General features: G+C 37.4%; 1 protein-coding gene across 4 annotated transcripts in view; it reads right to left on the bottom strand.

The window, feature by feature from the left end:
• The window catches only part of LOC134538847 (E3 ubiquitin-protein ligase MYCBP2), a 455,666-nt gene that overhangs the window by 400,774 nt on the left and 31,749 nt on the right, over positions 1-23,143 (bottom strand). For 3 of the 4 annotated variants that reach the window (XM_063380393.1, XM_063380394.1, XM_063380396.1), the window contains exons 9-13: positions 22,287-22,491; positions 21,016-21,183; positions 19,579-19,731; positions 10,106-10,316; positions 8,641-8,798 (exon numbers count right to left, since the gene is read on the bottom strand). In XM_063380393.1, coding sequence (XP_063236463.1) covers positions 8,641-8,798; positions 10,106-10,316; positions 19,579-19,731; positions 21,016-21,183; positions 22,287-22,491 — 895 coding nt within the window. The remainder of the gene's footprint in view (positions 1-8,640; positions 8,799-10,105; positions 10,317-19,578; positions 19,732-21,015; positions 21,184-22,286; positions 22,492-23,143) is intronic. The other variant, XM_063380395.1, reaches the window with a different exon arrangement.

The following is a 23,143-nucleotide window of genomic DNA, read 5'->3' as shown; positions in this document are numbered from 1 at the left end:
GCATAAACTTCATTCTGTTTTTTAATAGACGTGATATAATTTAGAGATTAATATTTAATTCTAACAATCTCAATACAATTTTTGCGTTTCTTTGACAGTCAAATTAGTACTAAAAAACTTTGCACTATTATCGACTAGTATGAACAAACAAACTTATCCTATCCTTCATAAAAACATATAATCTTTGTTCTATGTGATAGTTTTTTTTTTGTTTTTTTATTATTTTTAATTTCATATTTGGCCCTAGCATATATTGCATTTATATGTGTTAATTTTGTTCCTTCGCACGTGTGTGCCTGTTCTTGCTCTAGAAGTAACTTGCCCAGTAGCACATGTCCTGTCTGTTGTAGTCACAGCCAGTAGTGTAGCCAGGATTTGTGTATGGGGGGGGGGGGGGGGGGGGGGGGTTAAGAAGCATGGTCCCCCCCTCCCATTAAAGTGGGGGGTCCGGGGGTCCTCTCCCGGAAAAATTTGGATTTTAAGGTGTAAAATAGTGCTATTTGAGCAGTTTTCGGTACTTAACTTTAAATATTGTAATGGTAAAAATATTATTAATTTTTTAATAAAAAAATTGTTTGAGTGATGAAGTAAGAAATTAATTAAAGATATTTTAATCAATCCAAGTGCCTTGTCCACATCCACTCAAAATCATAAATCATGCTCGAAGCTCGACAATACAAAAAAAAAAAAGAAATAAAAATGGTTGGGTTTCGGCAGAACTGGCCTATTCCTGGAAACAATTAGCTTTAGCTTGAAGAGTTACCCAGTCACCACCTGCTTATAATTACCGCGCTGGTTAAATACAATAGGTGTAAGATATTTGAAAGCTTGGGACCCGTCACGGCGTCACAACCTTATAGCTTCTGCTCGCGACAGGGGTAGGGGAAGGGAAGGAGAATCGGTAGGGCTCGCTTACTCTTCCCCTCCAATGCAGTGGCCGGTGATAGCAGTGAGACACCCAACCTTTTAGCTAACCTGCTTTCAGATAAGAAAAAAATTGTGGCTAAGGAAAGAGGGGGGGGGGGTTTAGAACCACCCCCACCCCCCCTCCTGGCTTCGCCCCTGGTCACAGCATGCTAGGTAGTGCCTGTCCTTCCCTGCAGGTAGCACCTACTTGCATGTGGGGCTTTTTCTGCTTGCAAAGCCTGCTTTGTCATTCGTGCAATGCTTTGAATATATTTTGTAGTTTGTTGACTGGTTTATGTCAACCCACATCAAATTTTCCATCTGTTGGTGAAGATGTCACAAATACACAAATAAATAGGATTTTCTAATAAAAAATTATTATTTATTTAATTTTTTTTATTATATAAATTGAAAATTTTTGTGTAATGGAATTGTGTGGTATACTGTTTTGGATTTTAGTATAACATTCATAAATCAATAAAACTTAGGTTTTCCCAAAACACTGAAATACTAAGGTTTCTGTGGCTTTGGGAAAAATCTAATTTTTATTGATTTATGAATGATATATGTGTAAAAAATATAGTGTTTAAAGATGAAGGCTACATACAAAATTTTAATCCAAAACTGTATATCACACTATTCCTTACTTTCAGTACTTGCTAGGAGTGACATAAAAATTTGCCCTTAATAAAAATAATTAAATAAGTACTTGCTAAGTAGAAAAGGCCCTTTGTAAACAATTAAATATGGTTATATTTTGAATTTATATAACATCATATGCAAAAACATGAAAAATATAGCGTACCAACCCTTCAAACGTTATTCTTTATCTGAAAAGCTCATAAAAGTAATTGTAAGTATGATCACCTCTAAAACATTTCATCACTATTAGATAAAATTCAGTAAAAATCTGTGGAGAAAATTTGAGGAGAACGCAAGAGAGCTATTGTGATAACCAATAGAAGTCACAAGAAAATGAACAGAACCACACAGCGTCTGAAACAAGCATTTAATGTTCCAGCCATAGTATACTACTGAGAGAGGTGGCACAATGTAAGGATTTGGACTCGCATAGCAAAGGACCCGGGTTCGAATCATGGGTCCAGCGACCGACATTTCGGACAAGACATAAAATGCAGTATCGCTATCATACTAAATTCACAAAAAATTGCCTTTAAATTACGTGAAATAATGAAACAATAAAAATTGCATGTGAGACCCAGCATTGCCTTGGTATGCTCTAAATCTGAAAAAACTGAACTGAACTAAAAACTTACACTTCACATTTCTAAGTCAAGAGTCATGAGCAACAAATGAAATACAAACTTTTTTTTCTCACTTTTCCTTGAACTGGGAACATTACTGAACTACATTCAACTAAATATATCACAAGACTGAACAAAAACAAATAGGTTTGTGACTAAAATTTCCATTTCACTCTAGAATTCTCTGTAACAAAAATACTGGTGAAAGGTTTTTTTTTCCTTCAGTTCAGTTAAAATAGGTTGGTTTGTTTTGTAATTATGTGTTTAGGTCTTCTGTGTTAATAAACAAATACACCTCCATGGATAAAATTTCCAAATGTCTAAATTTGTAAGGTTATTAATCTTTCTGCTTTATTCTTGGGTCACTTTTGATATTAGCTGTTATTTCATGCATCAAAATAAAACATATGATACACCATTCTGATTTGGTTAAAATATTTGTAAACTTTTGATTTCTAAACTAATGTACAACCTACTTAACCTCAATTTTACCATTTAGTAAATAGCTGTACATTTAGTTCAGTTTCAAGCTTGATAAGACCATGAACAGCTGACATGAAAAAAATTAAATTTAAATTTAGTTTTGAGTTTTAGTCCAGTTTTCAGATTGGAGAAAAGCAAGCCTTTACTTAAGCAAAGGGGCAGGAATTATCTCGAGCAACGGAGAAGCAGAGCCGTCTCACGCCCATCCAGCACTCGTGAACTACCAGTCATTCTGGGGAAACTGCCCCCTTGCCAAGCAACATAAGCATGCACAACTGCCGCCATCTACGACATTTTTTTTACGGGAAGCCTTCTTTTCACAGACGAGAGAGCCATACGCCCAATCGTGCAACTACGAGGTTCTTTTAGTTAGGTTAGCTACATTATAAATAATTTAAAACATTGTGGACGGTTGATTTGGTTAGGATAGCTACATTAAAGATAGCTACTGTGAAATCATGTAAACGGTTTCCTATCCCTGGATAGCTACATATTAAAAAGTTATTTGCTAAGCAACTGTGCCGTTTCATGTTTCGGCACTCGTAAAATAGTAAAATTATTTTTGTTTTCTGTACCTAATAATTATTTTATATTGAGTCTTATAATGTTTACTTGTGTTTAATTACATTTTAAACCTAATTTAGTTTTTTTTAATTTAATTTTATTAATGATATTTACTTTAAATTTTTGTATTATATTCCATTAAGCACACAATTCTATTTTTCGTTTGGCTTCAGTCAAAACCTTCCATTTGTTCGCCGGATGTTCTGTGCTAGCCTAAGAGTTTTTAGTAACGCCCGCCTGTCCGCCGTGTCCCGGCGTGCTGTCCACGTGATTGTCAGCAGTTGCTTGCAGTTTCTCCTCGCTTCTTCACGTGATTTCATATAAAAAATCTGTACTCTAGACCATTTTTTTTTCCTAGAGAATTTTTTTTAGTACCGTCCACGCAACCTGGTGGCAGTTCTGTAAGCTTCCGATGCTCCATTGTTTTAGAATTACTTACCCGCTTCGTCCGTTGTTCTCGGCATTCGCCAAGATGGCTCCGGTCAGTGATGGTGGTTGGTTAATGTACCTTTTCGCACCATAGTTTTTATTTTGGTAGACATCTCACGTAGAAGTGGTGTTTTTATTTGGTTTTAAAAGATGACGTAAAGTCAGTGTAAATTTCTTCAGCCTCCGATTTCGGTAAGTCACGAGAAAGCATGAGAGAGAGTGAGAGTATTTTTTGTTGTTGCCTTTTTTTATTTAATTTTTGTTTCTCTGCAACCTTATGTTGCAGGAGGTTAACGTTTTGGATCCTCTTCAAGTTCTTTACGTTTTGGGTTATTCTTTAACCTACCTTCAAACATTATGTATTGAATCTACGTCCTGTCGGCCCGGGAAGCACGGTTCTGCGCCGGCTGCTGTACAAGTTTTCGTCTTGAACATGTCACGGATATTTTTCATCTTCAGCTAAGTCCGTTCTTTTTTTTAATGAAATTTTATTATTGCTTGTCGTCCAAACGTTTCGTCACCTAACGCTTACAAAAGAAAAAGACTTTCGTCGCCTAATGTTGAGCAAAAGATTTTAATTACCTAATGTTTCCAAAAAAGGACTTTAATTACTTAAATGAAGTATTTTTGTATAATGTTTTGTTTGTTCCTGAAGAAGTTTTTAATCTACATTTAAAGTTATAGACTCAATTAGTAAAATCTTAATTATGGATATAACATGATATTTAAATTTATTATAAAAACTAAATAACTAATATAAAGTAATTTTAACATTATTAGCCTGTAATTTGGGTGCACCCTAGGTTTACTATTGATAACAAACATTCCATTTTAATGATAATTTTATGACTTTTGTGTACCTCTTCAGATGAGTCGTTTTTTTTTGTTTAGTTTAAATGTATTTTCTAGCTAAATATATCACCACTAATAGATGAAGATACGTATGTTGTTGTCATTTACTAAACTAAGTTCCTCTGGACTTACGTAATTATAATTGATGAGGTGTATTCTGTTGTGAAGCTGGTTTACCCTGACACGTTTCCAGTCAAGCATTTTACTTACATAAACAAATAATTTTATAATAGCAATATTTATTTCATTATAATTTGGTAGCAGTAACAAGTCAAAATCAAAATCAAATAAATAATAATAATAAAACAACCAGTTATCACACAACCATAAAATGATTTTACAGTATTTATAATGTAACTATACTTACCTAATATAACCAACCATCCACAATGTTTAAAAGTATTTATAATGTAGCTAACCTATCCTAATCGACCGCAAAATTTAATGCCACACCGGTATAGAATGGAAAAAAAAAAGTGAGCGTGAACTTGGGGGAACTTCCGGTGTGGCTCTCTCGTCTGTGAAATGAAGGCTTCCCATTTTTTTACAATCAAACTACACACAGAACATAGACACATGCAACTTCAACTCTGCCGTCTGCCAGGCCCGCTGCTCGGTCCGACTGTTGAGTTTTTAATATTTGATTGTATTTCGTACTTCGGGTACGTAAATTTGAGTAAAACAAGCAGCAGAGAACAACACCGCACAGCCACAGCTTCAAGATGACTAAAGGCGAGCTGACAACGGAAGTTCATCGCCTTGTGAACAGAAGGCACGCGGCGGGCGACACTTCCCCCAACTGCTGTCGCTACTGCACTTCCTTCGACTCCCAACACGCAGAATACCTCCGGCCCGACGGCAGGCTTCAGCACCAATCATGGTGGCAACACTGGCCACTCAGTAAAACATCCCGCAAATTTTTGTAGCGACAACCAGAGTGAACAAACACTCTAAAACACCAAATATTTATCACGTTATCAATGCCACATTAATGCACTTCTTAATCATGGCGATACCATAAAATATTTTACGTAATATCTGGATTTAACATCAACGGGTGGAAAAAAAAAATAACAGCGAGAAACGGGATGGGATCAAGAATTATTTGGGTTACAGATGTCATAATTTCAATACTAAAACATACAAAGGAAAATTGTGTAGGTACAATTGTGTAGGTCCAATTATACGTTGACAGAGGCAGGTAATTTTCAATACTGCAAATAACCATGAAATAAGGCTAACCTTATTTAATTTTATGCAAAATTAAAAACAGAAAGCCTGATTAGCGAAATGATGATGACAAAATCAGCTCACATTTACATTTTTAACTCAAATTATTCACTCTTTTTAGTTATTTACGATGGCCATGTACCCATTCTGCAAATTGCAATGCCTATAGTGTTGTTATAGTAAACTGCTGAGTGAACATGGTAATAGATTGATCTAACTATTGATTTATACGTTGTTTTTTTTTAACTACCATCTTCACATTTTGTCAACACAACAGATCCCGTGTTTTTTAGTTGATGTAGTTTGTGAACAATTTTGTTTATTTTTTTTCCTGATACCTGTATGTGGTATGAAATAAAAAAATAACTGTTTCTTACACGTTTAACATGTCTGATATTATTTTTAATTGTAGGTTAGATTCATTCCACCATTGTTTTGCAACCATAGAGAAATAACTGTGATTTTTTTGTGTATGTTCCAAATGCTGAAAAAAGTGCTTGCTTATGATTGTGCCTGTGATTATTTTTACACCACCATTAATAGCAGGAGTTTGAACTGCTGAAAATGGTATGTTTTTGATCAGGCATGGCTCCAGAGGAAGATGGAAAAGGAGGGGGGAGGAGGGGTGGTGGGGGCAATGACCCCTACCTAGAAAGAAATTTAAAAAAAATTTTTTGGATAGTAATTTTATGTTTACATTCATGTGATAAACTTTTCTTGTATCAAAAGTTGTATGAAACTATTAGTGTTCAGTACATGAGACCATGAATTAGTAAATATTCCAAGACCAATCTCTGACTTATTTAATGACATGACTCGCAATTGTATATTTTCTTTGTGTCCCGAGAAAACTCCCTGGAGGTGCCCCTGTTTCTGCTACAGCACATTTGTTAAATTAGGTTAAATGCCGTGCTTCCTTTGAAAATAGTTTTTTAAAAACCAGTTTGGCACATGATCGGGAAACAGGAGAAATTAATTTCCCGCCCGATGTTTCAGTAAGATGTGTTCCCGGTAAAAAAAAACAAAGGTTCCACCCAGTGAAAGTCCTCAGACCATTACAGTAGAACTCTTGTTATAATGTTCCTGCTTATAACATCATATTTTCAAAGTCCCAACTTTTCCCCCATAAGGACTGTGTATTCAAGTCCGTGCATAATGTATCATGAATTATGCATTACCTGATGATAACGTTTGTTTCATAAAATTCAAGAAATGCAAAAAAAAAAATTGCAAATCTCTATGTATTCTATATAATGTATTCAATATATCAAAGGTACATATGTTCAAAGCTATGTGTCTTTGGCACCTTTGTTTTGGAAAACAAAATAACAAATCATTTCATTCATCGCCATTCTGGATCTACAATATTATAGTTTGTGAACCGTTTCACTATTGCACAAAAATGGCATGATGTTTTTTTATAATACTTATGGAGTTGTATTTCATTCGTAGATAGGAATGTTCAAGTGGCAAAGGAATTGGACATGGATATTTTGATTCATACACTACTGTTGTGTACTGTGAGACAATTTTACAGAAATGTGGCAAACTTCCTGAAGTTAAAAGAAAATCGCTGGCATGGGTTAAGCAATTTCGAGCATCGAGTGAACACATCAGTGGTTTTATCACTGCCAAGTGTGAAACTGATATTTCCTGCTTATCACGTTTTCCTGCTTATGTTTTTTTTTTCATTTCGCCACCTTGAAAAACATTAAAACAGGGTTCTACTGTAGTTTATTTCAAAATTAAACTGCATAACTGCACAATTAGATGATGCCCATTCATGTGAAAACCCAGACATTGACCAAAGCAGTGAAACAGAAAGCACGCAAGCTGCCAGTCATAGAAAGCAAGAGCCTAAGTTTCGTGCAAATTAATACCTTGTTTTATCACATAATCATCGCACATTTTATACCATATACGAAAAAGCAATTTTTTGTTGGTTAAATTATTCATAAAAACCAAACCTATTCATGGAAACTACGTTTATTTAAAACGTAGAGCATAACAATGCACACAAAACAATTTAAATTAAAAAATCATACCAATAACATTTTTTCCGATTTTAAATAGTAAAATGAAAACAGTGACTCAAACATGAGCCGGAACTAACGCATAACTATCGTCGTCATACACACCACAAAAGAGTGCGGGCTATCGAATGTAGTTAACTTGGCACTAGACAGAGAGCGCTTGTTGCATGCAATTGGTGAGCTATCAATATCTATATTAGACTACATGCGCACGCTTTATACGGGAATCAACATAACCAATTATGAATTATGCCAACTAGCGCTGGCTACATTTTTTATGAGCGGTACACAGCGGCAACCAAACTGAACAGATAAATGTTATAACATTAGAAAAGTCTTAAAAAGAAAATTTGAACATCAGAAAACTTTGTATTTCTGTTAATTAAATAAGCAAGCGGTAATATCAGATTGAATATTAGATTTAAACTTCTAAATACGTATTTTATACGAGAAAAATATCTAAACAAAGCGCTCAGAATCTAACAGCGGGACCAAAAACATCATGCGACGTTTGTGCAAGAATTTTATTTCCCTCCGAATTTTGACGCTCTAAAATAAGGGTGCGACGATTATGAGACTAAACACGGTGGTGGTGGTGGTGGTCCTACTACTACTACTACTACTACTGCTGCTACTACTACTGCTACTACTACTACTGCTGCTACTACTACTGCTACTGCTACTACTACTGCTACTACTACTACTGCTGCTACTACTACTGCTGCTACTACTACTGCTACTACTACTGCTACTACTACTACTGCTACTGCTACTACTACTGCTACTACTACTACTGCTACTACTACTACATTCTGCAAAAGAAGCGTAAAGGGGCGAGTGTTTCGCGAAGTGAATCAATCTACAGCGAGAGTCCTCGCCTCCAAAGATGAGGTCCAGTCTCATCATGCCTGCCAAGTCTCCGGCTCCGCTTGGTCCCAGGATCGCGAGCTCCGAGTTGTCGATGTTCTCCCGGGCGCAGATGCGGCAGCAGCCGCACTCTGAGCAGCCAGAGTCGCCCTCGCCGCAGCCGCACTCCCTGTCGGCACGGAGAACACCCGACCGTCACCGGGAAACATTTGTGAGGTCCCTGGTATCCTGACGCCTGCAGTATGTCACACCTTTTCAACTACTTTCACAATTTTAGTGAACAGAGTAACATCAATGTTCCAGAATTAACGTCACAGATTTTATTTTGTCGACAGTTGCTCCATTCTTCAGGATGTTGAACGTTTGCCTCGATTCCAAACTGTTCAATGTGGTTTTCGTTTTTATTAGTCCAGAGTTGTCAGTAGACATATGAGTCCATTGCACTGTAGATATCTTAAGTTTGGTATTATTAATGCAGTTACAATTTAGTAAACAGAGTAATATTAATGTTCCAGCGAATCCTGTTATTTCTATTTATTTTAATAGGTTATCAAATTATTCATGAATACCCGATATTTTTTCTAGTAAAATTAAAAATAACCCTGAAACTTTTTATTCCCCCCACCTAACAGCAGTCCAGAAAAATTTATTCAAAATGCAGTAAAATAAAAAAGAAGAGAAATATGTACAGAACCATAATAGTGTTTGTGAACAATGCATTAAAATAAAAAAAATAAAAAACACCCCGTCAATTCATTTTCTCAAACCAGTAAATATTAAGTTTTAAAATCGTTTTGATAATATAAATGATTATAAACAAAAAAATATAGCATTTTAATAATTTTTAATTAATTTCAACATATTATTTGTCGCATAAAAAAAAAGCATGTATGTACTAATTACAGAACACAATTCAAATTTCTCAATTACTCTTCTTAGCGTCATTAATGTTACACTCCGTTCATTTGAATTTTTTGTGTATGACTCTCACTTGGTGTGTCTTTTGTAAGAAATAATGAAAAAAAAAAAAAAAAAAAAATTGTTTTGAAATGTTGTATTGATTATTAAACTATTCAATTCAAGAATATCAAATATTTTTTCGAATACTTGCGGACCCCTGATTATCACAACATATTATTTCTCGCACAGGAATATTTGTACGGTGTGCCTACAATATCGCCGCCTGAGAATTGGAGTGTTCTATGTCCATTGAAGTCGGAACTGAGTTTGAAAGTTCAAACAACTATGAATATCACGACATAAAACAAAATATTATTGGTCTTAAATCAAGAACAAACATTTTCATGCGCGTAGACGTGTGTGGATACAGTACAAAAATGAATGCTAATATTAATTCCGTGTCCGGAGCATAAAAAAAAACCTAAAAAAAAGTGGACACGGAACACTCCAATTCCCAGGCGGCGGATATTGTTTTGCCCGGCGCAAGACTCGGGGGAGCGTCCGAGGACCACTCACTGGCCGGGGTTGCGGTCCGGCCGCATGCTGCTGAGGCAGCTGATGCTGTAGCCCGTGCACTCGCGGCACACGGTGCACACCATGCACATCTCGTGGCGCCAGCGGTGCCTGCCCGGGGGGCACATGGCGTCCTGCGCGTCCTCCCAGTCGGGCTCCTCGTCGTCCGCGTCGTCCTCCGCCGCCGTCTCCATGGCGACCACCGCCGGCGCGGCTGCCCGGCGCGACAAGGACACACGTCACCACTGCCCCCGGGCACACGCTCCACTCCGAGAACAATTCCCTCCGACGTGCCCGGCTCCCCAGTCTCAAGGCGAACAACAAGTTCTGCGGCTTTCTCCACTCTCGTCGAGCCATAAGCAGTGGCGGATCCAGGATTTTGGTTTGGGAGGGGCCTTGACCCAGCTGAGGCTAGGCTTCATCAAGGCAAACACTAAAACATATAGTGGACCCAGATGCTTTTGGAGGGGGCTTGAGCCCCTTAGCCCCCCCCCCCCCCCCCCCCCCCTCTGAATCCGCTACTGGCTATCGGTGCTACAAACTTTCAGACAAAACCATCTCACATTTATGAATAAATATAACACACATGAAACAACTTGATAAAGTTTACGCCAAATATTAGACTCTACGCCAGCGGTTCCCAACCACTAGTGGGTCGCGGAAGGGTTACAGTTGGGTCGCGACCCGATCCTAAAACTATCAGAAACCATCGAACAAACAATCAACAAAGATAAGAAAAATTGAAACAAATCAAATTGTGTGCAAACACATATCTATTGTTAAATATATATATAACTGTTTTGCTACAAAGTGCTTATATTTTTTCAACCATTTTCAAATCAATCGGTATCTTCAAAAAAGGGATACGATACAAATTAGGTGGATTGACGGACCGTGGAGGCATTCCAATAAGGAAAGGTGGGTCGCCAGCTGAAAAAGGTTGGGAACCAATGCTCTACACAATAGTAACACTCACTCCTATACATTATTGAATTATTTAAAAGTTACTCACGTTTGCAAACCATGAAATTTTTAAAAAAGTCGTAAAATATTTCAGGATTAATATTCAAGAGCTTTAAAAGAGTTTATCTTATTACACAAGCAAGATTTATTGTGCAAAATGCTGACACATAATATTTCAAAAGTTTAAGTTTCTTTTTCTGTTATATATAAAAAAACACACTGGAGTTCCGTAAATTGATGTCTAAACCAGTAATAATTACATAAGGTTCGTGGTACTTGGCAGTACTAAGCTATAACCATTGCTATTAATCAAATCACACGCCCACTCAAAATTAGCATTTGTTACAAAATGACTTTTCTTGTGGTTTTTTAATTTGCCAATTTACTTCACAGCATGTTTGTATATTTTGTAATTTATTATAAAATTTATTAAACTTTTTGAGGAAACAATTGAGAAGTTCTGGGAAAAATATGTAAGTATTGTCGCGGGTTGAAATTTTGCAGGGTTGTTGAAATCAAATTTAGGGACTTTACTGACGGGACTCTGGGCTGGCTGCTCTGTTCACTCGTCAGCGCAAGTGGCGTGACCATGTAATTGGGGCACGGGGCCGGCGCGGCGCGCTGCGGGCTTGCAGAATTTTGTTTGTTTGTTTGGCCGCGCGCTGGCGCAGCCACGGGCCGCAGTTACTGGGGCGCGCTGTCGTAACAAGGCGCGCGGTGTGGCCTGCACATCGGGGTAGAGGGGGGGGGTAGTCTTCCCAGATGTTCTAGTTAGTTGTTTAGTAAATTTGACTTCAATAACGAGCTTTTGTTATGCTAGGCGCGGCAGGGCGCGCGAATTTAAGCGCAAGTGATTGGTGACTCGGGGCTCACTCAGGCGGAGGCTATGCGTCTCACCTGTGGTCACGAGTTGTTAGTTCGTTCGTGATGTAGGAATTCAAGCTTTCGGGCGGAAGCTATGGCCGACGCCAGAGGCCACGAGTCGTTTAATTTAAGTTAGGTCATAATGTAGTCATCTTCAAGCTTTCGGGCGGAGGCAATGGCCCTCGTCACTAGTCGTTTAGTTATAATTTTTAAAATGTAATGTTCGTTCGGATTTTAAGGGCAGGAGAGGCCCCTACGTTAGTTTTAAGTAATCGATCAAGAAAGGCTTTTCGGAAAATGTGAGTATGGACTTATCTTTGTTTTAATTTTAAGTATTAATTATGATTTGAGGTATTCGGAAGGACTAGGGAAGTGTTTAGTGAAGTTCTCTCATTCTCTCTCTTGTAAGGTCGTTCAATCGTTAAGGAAGTAAAGAGATTATTGTTTTAAATTGTAATCCCGCTATTTAAATGTTCTTTAAAATGATGTTGAGTATTTGACTTTAAGAATAAAATAATTTTAATTAAGTATTATGTTATTTTGCAAAATCTCCTTAGTTCAGCTCTCTCCAGACATCCTGTACGGGATGACGAACCTATGATCCTAGGTACAGTAAAGTATTTTATGAAGTTAAGACTAGTTGATGCCAAGCGAGTTGTTTCTATGTAAAGAGCTACGATACTCTCTCCCCCCTCTGAAAGTGGATCGTGACAGAAATGGTGGAGGCGCCGGGTAGGTTCTATTTCTGGAGAGAGAGAGAGGTAGATTTTTATGTTTATTATTAAGTTAGTTTCAGCTTCTGATAGCAGGTTATTAAGAGTTTACTTGAGGAGAGGATTACGGAATTTAATCTAAGTGGAGGAAGTCTTTGAGATTTTTTTTTGACGTAACAGATGTTTATTTGAGTATACTTGTAAGGATAAAGTTTATAGTGATAAGTTGTTTTAAGTCGTTGAGTTTATCAGGGATTTTTACGTGAGGAGAATACGTTATAATTTAAATGCTTATTAGAGATAATGCAAGTGGTTTAATTTAATTGAAGTTCATTTTAAGATTGTAGGTTAAGAGAATTATAATTTAAAATAAAGTTTTTTGTCGTAAATAGGAATTATTTTCAAGTGAAGTTTGTTTTGTTGTCGTGCGCGTAGGAGACGAGACGTACGAATTAAATCAGTCGAGGGAAGGATAAACGTTAGAAAGGAATTAAAGAGAAAATGAGAGTTTATTTAAAAGAGAGTTATAGAATTTATAGTGATGTTTTGTTTTAATTAGAAAAATGTTGAGAGTTGTTTCAGAACGACACGTCAGTGGACGTGGCAGAATGAACACGTGACGGGGAGGTGCTGAAACCTAGCGGAGAACAGAGGAACCGCAAGCGAGGGTTGGCGCACCTGATGGAATACGGTGACGTCACGCGCTCATACGGAGACGTGGACAGGCCGTGACCTTGTTTTGATCAGCTGTACGGTAACTTAGCGATAAGAAAATAGACTATTGGTTAAATAAATTTAAATTTACGTGTGTTTTAGGAGAAGAGGAACTTTCAGTATGTAAGTAATTTATTTTAAGAAGGGTATGATGTATAGGCTAGAAGTGTTTCGTTGTAAGTTGTTTATGTTTTTGTTAGTTAAATTCTACCTCGGTTTTAAAAATATTTTTTTGGGATTTGTAAACAGTAATAAGGAGGTACACTATAAAATCGATAAGCATTGAGAAAAGTGGGAAGGATAGTTTTTGTGTGTAGAGGGAATTTACTCCAAGGGAACAGAGAAAATTAATGTTTTCATTAGGGCGAGGGACCCTAATGGTGAGGTGTTGTGTCCCTGGGAAGTAGGGATTGTAGAGCAGACCCATAGGAGATGGGCTATCTACGTGAATTAAGGGTCAGGAGAATCCTGAGAGTTGTGAGTAGTTTGGGGCAGGAGTTCCCCATGGTAGTACCGAAGTGGCTATCCTGTATGGGATTGGGTACCATTTCAATGAAATTTGTTGGTGGGGTTAGAGTCCCTTGCTGTGTAGTGGGCCTATAGCAGATAGGCACTACAGTGAAATTTTTGGTTATTTTGTGAGGTAAATTCCCTGGAGGTTAAGTAAGATTGGATTCAGTTAGGAAGGAGGGAAATGAGAAACATTGCTGTAGAGAGTTAGTGTACTTGCCTAATGTGAAATTGAATTTTACTAAATTAATTTAGGAGAAAGTTTTGTTCGGTAAATAAATAATAATGGAAGATAGCTAGATAATTAATTAATTTTTTTTGAGTAAGGTGTTTTAAGTAATGAAATAAAATAATGTGAAGTAATTTGAATAATTGGGGAGGAGTTTCTTTAAGAGTTTAGATAATTGTTTTTGAATTTATTGAGATATTCAGCCAGTGAAGTTTGAGTGTGAGAGATACAGTGAGATTTTAAGGAAATCGGTTGTTTATTAATTAGGACAAATGAGATTTTATGATTAAGAGTCAGTAAACATAGTTAAAATTTACGACATGATATTTGTTGACAGTTTACAGTTATTAATGAGAAAACAGAGTAATCTATTTATTTTTATTTTAATGGTTTGAAGATAAGATTATGAATTTTTTTTGGAAGTTTCTTTGGCATGTTGGAATAATTTTTTTTGATTTTTAGAATTTACAGAGAAAATTTAATTGATTTACATTAGTTTGAAAGTATGGAGGTTTAATGTTCGATTAGCCCTAACTTGATGGTCGGATCCCAAAAGAATGCCGTAAAACCGATAGCCAATTGAGAGGAATGCGGTAGGCGCTTGTGTAGAGAGGGGTTGTGGGAAAACTCCTTGGGACTGATGGCAGATCAGGGGCCCTAAATAGTGTGTGATGCTGTAAAACCAGTGCAGGGAAAGCCTGGTATGCTTAAATTTTTGGGCACAGGTTAGGTAAACCTGGGGTTCCATGGGATTTAGTCATGTTAGCTGCTGTGAGACATTAAGATTTCCAGGCTCCATAGTAAATTCAATGTAAATTTTTGTTTTCTTAAAATAATAAATTTGTTCTTAATTTTTTTGAGATATTTGATTTGTAACAGTGAATACAGACCCCGAGGAATAAGAGTTGTCATGATGTGAGAGGAGAAGGTGGTAGGCCTAAAAGGGTACAGGCACCACAGAGGTTATTTGTATTGCATAATTTAAATATAAGGAAACTTGAGAATTTGAAATTTTGTTGTTGGGTTGGACACCCATAAGAAGAGTATAGGCAGAATTTTTATTGTTATGAGATGTCTAATTTAATTGAAAAGAAGAAAGTTTAAAGATGCAAGGTAACATTATTATTGTAATAATTGAAAGAGATTAAGAGGTAGAGAGAAATAGTTAATAATTTTTAAGTAAGTACTAAAGTCTACATATAGGAAGTAAGTAACTAAGAATGAATAATAAGTTAAGTCTAGAGTAAAAGTTAGTTTATTGTGTTAAGTTAAGAGTCATAAGAAAGTTTTTTTTTTATAAGAATGTCTTTGATAGGAAGTATTAGAAACTTAAATGGGAATTTTAGGGTAACATAAATAATGTAGGTAATGAATAATAAATAGATGGTAGGTCTTAAGTTAGGATTAACATTTGAAGCAGAATTTAATTAAGAAGAAGGAAAATAAATAGGCCTAATGAAAAGAACAAAAAAGGATTTTATGGTAAAGCATTTTTTTTAAGTAATAAACAATGAATAATAATGTTGTTTCAGGGTAATGTGTACTAATAATACAATTTTTTTTTTAGGACCAAAGAACAGGAATTATGTAATTTAAATTAACATGTATTTTTGAAACTGTTACAGATTCCTTAAGATGAGCTGAGCAGCAGTCCAGTTTACAAGATGACAAGAGTTCGAGAGACAAGATACAAGATCACTGAAACAAGAGCCAAGACTGAAGATTCAAGAGAAGAGAAAGCTGGCAGCCATGGACTTACAAGTGGAGATTAATAAGGTCATGTAAAGTTTTATTTTTTTATGGAAGACAGTAACTGGAGTTTTTTTTGTTATAAACATTATTTACAGAACTTTTTAGGTTATAGTAATGTAATGGAACTAGTGAGTTGTGGTAGCTGTCAAAAAGAACTAATACCTTAAGTTTAATTTTTAAAGTTAATTTTCTTAATTTACAGAGGGATTAGTAGTTTTTTTTTTAAACCTTATTTAGGTTGGAATTTAAATACAATAGCTTATTATAAATGTGTACGAACAGTTCAAGTTCACAGTACTGATAGGTAGGTCAGATGATCTTATTGATTTTGATGATTTGTTGTTTTGAGTTGATTTTTAAGTGTTGTGAATTAGACAATGAAATAGTTCTGAAAACTTAAATTATTTCAAGCTAAGAAATAGTAAATTTAATTGTAACTCGAAGGATACCAGAATTTACTTTTTTTTGAATTAGTAATGTTTGAAAATTTTATACTTTACAAGAAAGGTTATAAACAAACAGATCGGATGGAACAAGGATGCAGTAAATCACAATTTCATTTAGAATTATTGATTAGCTTTTGAGGTTATGAAGTAAAAGTAATTATAGTTTAAAAGTTTGAATAAAAAAAAATGTTTTTTTTTAATTTGTTTGAAATAGAAAGTTTAAAAATTAATTAGTCATGATCTAGGTGGGTGATGGGGTGGGAATTGGCCACTCTTTTTCCCTATAACCTCCCTAACATGGCCTTCTATTACATCTAACAGAAAAAAAAGAAGAAAAAGAAGACTTATTAAGTATTAGTTAGAATGTTTTTTCATGAAGATACCTGATGAACTTTTTTTTTTATTGTTGGGAAGAATAGTAGCAAGATTAATCAGATGTTTTACTCAGAAGAAGAAGAAGAAGAAGAAGAAGATAAAGCAGTTTTATGACTCGACAAGCCAGAGATTGGTGTTTCCCCTCTGCGCTTCTATTGACTACGTTGTTTACTCTCATGGGATAGCTGGTTCGGCACCATGGAGAGAGATTGGTGGGCATTGTGGTTGCCCCCAGAAGAAAAGAAGAGTAGAAGAGGTTATGGGTGGGTCATGTGAACTGACCTTCAACCCAGTTACTTCGTGGGGACTATTTGCTGTATAGAGAAGATCAAGACTCAAGAGTTAGGGAAAATCATTGGAGGTCATGTTTCCCCTCCTTAAGTTTTTCCGATGAAATAATTTGCCTGATTAGATTATGCTAAGGGTGGGATACTTTATGTTAGCAGTTGAATTAATTAATTTTATTTTTTTGTGTGTTTGCATCCTTGCCCATCGATTGCAGTTTAGTAGTTAGTTTTGTATTTGTCAGGCGTGATGGTAATGCCTGTTGATGATGTTTCAGAATTGTAATCTGTTCGTGATGAGGATGGCACAACTCCGAAGCAGATGTGGGGAGAAGTTGTGAGCTGCCCTGGAAGCCAGTCCAGTAGCTGTTGGAGTTGAGTGGTGTTTGCTGATGGCCAGCCCAGGGAGCTACTCTTCTCGACAACACTGACTTCGAGGAGTTGCACCAACCTTCACGAGATAAGAGTTTAATTAATTGAAACACTGTAAGGACACTTAATTTTTTTTGAAGAACGAAAGAAGTATGGTAATAAACGGAAACTGAAAAAAAAAAAATAATAATAATTATCAAGAATTTGCACATTGTTTAACGAATACTGAGAAACTAAGAACAGTAATTTAATTTGTAAAGAGAGCTTCACTAACAGAACAATTTTTTTAGAATTGAGAACTCGAGCCTCTGAAGGTTCCTGTGAGAACAAACCAGATAAAAGTTTTACATTTAATTTTATGAATACTTGTTGTTTTAAAATAAATCTTATGCAGAATTTAGATGTATGTTCAGACAGCAAGGAACTAAGAAAATTATTATTTTTGTGAAATGAGGAATTTATAGTTATGGTTTAATGGAAAAAGACAATTTGTAATTTTGAGGTAGCTCGATGGGGCTCGAGCTCTGTGAGGGGAGGGTTATGTCGCGGGTTGAAATTTTGCAGGGTTGTTGAAATCAAATTTAGGGACTTTACTGACGGGACTCTGGGCTGGCTGCTCTGTTCACTCGTCAGCGCAAGTGGCGTGACCATGTAATTGGGGCACGGGGCCGGCGCGGCGCGCTGCGGGCTTGCAGAATTTTGTTTGTTTGTTTGGCCGCGCGCTGGCGCAGCCACGGGCCGCAGTTACTGGGGCGCGCTGTCGTAACAAGGCGCGCGGTGTGGCCTGCACATCGGGGTAGAGGGGGGGGGTAGTCTTCCCAGATGTTCTAGTTAGTTGTTTAGTAAATTTGACTTCAATAACGAGCTTTTGTTATGCTAGGCGCGGCAGGGCGCGCGAATTTAAGCGCAAGTGATTGGTGACTCGGGGCTCACTCAGGCGGAGGCTATGCGTCTCACCTGTGGTCACGAGTTGTTAGTTCGTTCGTGATGTAGGAATTCAAGCTTTCGGGCGGAAGCTATGGCCGACGCCAGAGGCCACGAGTCGTTTAATTTAAGTTAGGTCATAATGTAGTCATCTTCAAGCTTTCGGGCGGAGGCAATGGCCCTCGTCACTAGTCGTTTAGTTATAATTTTTAAAATGTAATGTTCGTTCGGATTTTAAGGGCAGGAGAGGCCCCTACGTTAGTTTTAAGTAATCGATCAAGAAAGGCTTTTCGGAAAATGTGAGTATGGACTTATCTTTGTTTTAATTTTAAGTATTAATTATGATTTGAGGTATTCGGAAGGACTAGGGAAGTGTTTAGTGAAGTTCTCTCATTCTCTCTCTTGTAAGGTCGTTCAATCGTTAAGGAAGTAAAGAGATTATTGTTTTAAATTGTAATCCCGCTATTTAAATGTTCTTTAAAATGATGTTGAGTATTTGACTTTAAGAATAAAATAATTTTAATTAAGTATTATGTTATTTTGCAAAATCTCCTTAGTTCAGCTCTCTCCAGACATCCTGTACGGGATGACGAACCTATGATCCTAGGTACAGTAAAGTATTTTATGAAGTTAAGACTAGTTGATGCCAAGCGAGTTGTTTCTATGTAAAGAGCTACGATACTCTCTCCCCCCTCTGAAAGTGGATCGTGACAGTATACACTGGTTCAGAACTCCCAACCCCCCCAAATGATTTTATTGCATTATGAAAATTACTAATTTAGATTTTAAAAAAAATTATTTTATTTCAACACCAGAGAGAATGAAATTTGTTTTTGCATCTCTGTGTGTATTATGATCTCTAAATGGTGAATTATTGAAAACGTTCTCGGGTAAACAGAATCGTAGCACTGTACGCCTATCTTCGTCACAACCCGGGTTTTGCTTGCATTGGTTTTGATGTGGATTTAACATTAATTTTTTTTTTCCTTGGTGACCAGGGGGATGGGGGGAAATGGGAAGGAGAGGTGTGTTCGTGGGGACGGCACAGTGTAAGTAGGGGGAGCGATCTGGTTCTGTGACACTGTAGTAGGGGGAGCGAGCTGGTTCTGTGACACTGTAGTAGGGGGAGAGAGCTGGTTCTGTGACACTGTAGTAGGGGGAGAGAGCTGGTTCTGCGACACTGTAGTAGGGGGAGAGAGCTGGTTCTGCGACACTGTAGTAGGGGGAGCGAGCTGGTTCTGTGACACTGTAGTAGGGGGAGCGAGCTGGTTCCGTGAAACTGTGAACACACCCTTGCCTCGGAGCAGGAACGTCAGGATGTCCCGCTCACCTTCCTTGGCGTGGCTGGCGAAGTCGCGGCCGCACTGCCCCTTGTTGTTGATGCCGAAGGTGAAGACGTGGCCCTTGTTGGTGAGGGCCACCGCGTGGGCCTTGCCCAGCGCTACCTGGGTGATGTGGTGCTCCTTCAGGTCCGTCACTTGGCCTGCAACAGCTCCCCTTGTGAATCTTCTCGGCCTCACAAACGTTATTTCATTTCTTTGAAATAGATTTGAATGTGTTGAGTTGAATATCAGATTATTCATAAATATGGATTATCTGCGAAATTAAGTGGCAGGGCCACCGCGGATGGTAAAAATTGCGGATAATCCGCAAAAGAGCCGAAAATGGGAAACAAAAAAGGAAACATTAATTTCAACTTAAAATTCTAAACATGTACGTACAGTAAAAGTTACAAATAACAGTAACATTTTTAAATGATGATAAAATGTTAGTATTTTACTAAATAATTAACATACAATACATTTAAGTAATGTAAACATAAAAGTGCTCGGTACTTGTTTCGTAACAAGGATACAGGACTGTATGTACTCAGAGACTTCATTAGACACTGTGAGAGTTCCGAGAAGGCCTGTGGCATTTTACTGTATACTGCACACAATACACTCGTCAGTAGAGTTCAAATTTGCTCACTTGTAATAAAATTCAGATTTACATATGTGCTGTATTTTTTCATAGCATGCGCGGATAATAGGGAGTTTACTGTACTTGCAAACTCCCTACTGCCTGTATGGTATTTAAGCGACAACACCATACTATATACATAAAACAAATTCTGTAGTGTCCATTAGGCCTCTTTGAAGCTCCAACTGAGCGAATATATCAAAACTCTTTTTAATATTCAATTTGGCTTCACCAAGAAATTTGCTATTCGTTTTATTTGAAGCTTCAATTCTGACGCAAAGCTTTAATTCTGACGCAAAGCTTCACGTCTAATGTTGCAAAGCTTTAAAACCTCTAAAGTCTAAGATTTGCTCATAAAAACATATTTTTAATGTTTTTTTGTGTTTTCTACGTGTTAATTAAAGAAAGTTGGTCACTTAAAAAAAAAATCAAAAGAAGAAACTCCATTTGGTTTTTATGAATGATTAATATTATGCATGGTTATTTTATAATTTTTTTAGTGATGTTATATATAAAGCCCATTTGATTAACTACTTAATCAGTTCAAACAATAGAGATGTTTAAACAATTTTTTATTTTTTTTTACTTCAATCCTGTATTTGATAAAATAAGTGTAACACAGTTTTGCCAAGAACAATATTTATAATTTGATTCAACTTTGCGAATATTTTAAAACTTTTGATTTAATATTCACCTAGCATAAAAAAAACTACTAGTATTCGCACAGGCCTACGCTCTGTTGCATGAGCTAGCAGTTTTTTAAAATTCCAAAATGCGAGGTTGTATATACATGGGGGAAGCGCACCTGTGGAGGCGTCGCAGTGGGCAGTGTCCTTGCCGAACATGAGCAGCTCGCCCTCCCGGGTGACGAGGGCCGTTGTGCCGTTGTTGCACGCCGCGTACACCACCTGTTGCCCCTCCACCTTCATCATCTTCTTGGGCTTCACCGGCTTGGGCTGCCGGCGGGCCTTGTCTGCAACCCACGGCCTGGCACGGTTACACAACTTGCACGCGTCTGAGTGTGTGTGTGAGTGTGAGTGTGACTGTGAGTGTGTGCGAGTGTATGTGTGTGAGTTGGTGAGTGTGAGTGTGTGCGAGTGTATGTGTGTGAGTTGGTGAGTGTGTGTTTGTGAGTTAGTGTGTGTGTGTGAGTGTGAGTTGGTGTGTGTGTGTTAGTTGGTGAGTGTGTGTGAGTATATGTGTGAGTTAGTGTGTGTGAGTGTGTGAGTTGGTGTGTGAGTTGGTGAGTGTGTGAGTTGGTGAGTGTGTGAGTTGGTGAGTGTGTGAGTTGGTGAGTGTGAGTGTGTGAGTTGGTGTGTGAGTTGGTGTGTGAGTTGGTGAGTGTGTGAGTTGGTAAGTGTGTGAGTTGGTAAGTGTGTGAGTTGGTGGGTGTGTGAGTTGGTGGGTGTGTGTGTGAGTTGGTGAGTGTGAATGATTGAGTGAGTGTGTGTATGAGTGTGTGTGTGTGTATGTGTTGAGGAATGTGTGTGAGTGTGAGTGTGAATGTGAGTGTGAGTGTCATACACCACACACAGGGACAAGATTATAAGGCAAATTGCGATAAAACCTAAATAACACCATATAACACCGAAATTCAAGCTAATGAACCACAAAGTACCGAAATGAAATTAAAATAAAAAAACTTACCAGCATTTTCAAAAAAAATTTAACTCTAATGAAATATGCATAATATTTTTAATATTAAATTCAATGAAAGTAATTTATTTAGCACAAAGTTTGCACCACATCTTGTGCAAAAAATTTTTGAAAAAGTTCTCTCCTTTTCAATTTTGTTACTGCTATTAGTTACTCATTTTCACATTACAATGTTAGTACATTTTTCAAACCCAAAAATAAATAAGAGATTTATTTTGTGTGTTCCGAATATTTATGCTGCTGAAAAAACTCGAAATTTCTCAATAAATATATTTTTTTTAATTATTTTTTTTTTGTGAATCAGTACCACTTAGTGTTTTTATTGGTAACGAATAGCAAAATATTAATTGATTATAAATGGCGAATCACACGTGAAGTAACTCATCGACGCTCGCAGAAGTGGGACGGACGGACGCTCACTCTGGTCGCCGTCCTCGCCCCGGCGGGCGGTCCCCGCGAAGAACACGGCCCCGTCCTCGGCCACCAGCGCCGCGTGGAGCCCCTCGTGGCCCACGGCGACGTGCGTGATCCTCGGGGACTTGGTGAGGGGCAGCTCCGCCCACCTCCCCGCCCGCGGCCCGCCCTGCTTGATGCCCAGGCTGGCCGCCTTGCCGCAGTACAGCACCTGCGCACCGGACACGCCGTGGCCCTCGCACGACTGTCAAAACAACTCTGCGACGTGGGCTCGTGTGTTTGTCACGTTACTGAGGTGATCAACTCCCGTGTTTCAACGCAGGAAGTATTCTGAATTTCCAATATTGGATAATAGTTTCCAATGACAAGGATCCACACATCTCTGCAATAAAACCACCTTGACTTGTCCCTGACTTTACATGATCAAAATTTCAAATTTCCCTGAATGAAAAAAAAAGTATATATATATATATATATATATATATATATATATATATACATATATACATATACACACACACACACACATACGTATACATACATACATATATATAATTTGCCTATTTTGTAATTTTTTGAAATATATAGCGAAAATACAGCTTCTAACATTCCCATAGCTAGCCTACAATTATATTTAAAAAAAAAAACACAGAACCTTGTATTATGCCATTTTATAGTATGTATCACTATGCGCTAAAACACCATCCAAAAAAAAATTTATCCCCAAATTACCACTACTGGTGAATTTCTGTTACATTTTCTTTCCAGGATTTTAAGTACATTCCATGACTTTCCCTGACCAATTCCAACTTCCCTAACTTTTCCCTGACTTTGCACGGTGTGGCCACCCTAAATAACTAACA

Source organism: Bacillus rossius, chromosome 14, assembly GCF_032445375.1.
Source record: "Bacillus rossius redtenbacheri isolate Brsri chromosome 14, Brsri_v3, whole genome shotgun sequence".
NCBI lineage: Eukaryota > Metazoa > Arthropoda > Insecta > Phasmatodea > Bacillidae > Bacillus > Bacillus rossius.
This window is presented reverse-complemented; position numbering and strand designations above follow the sequence as displayed.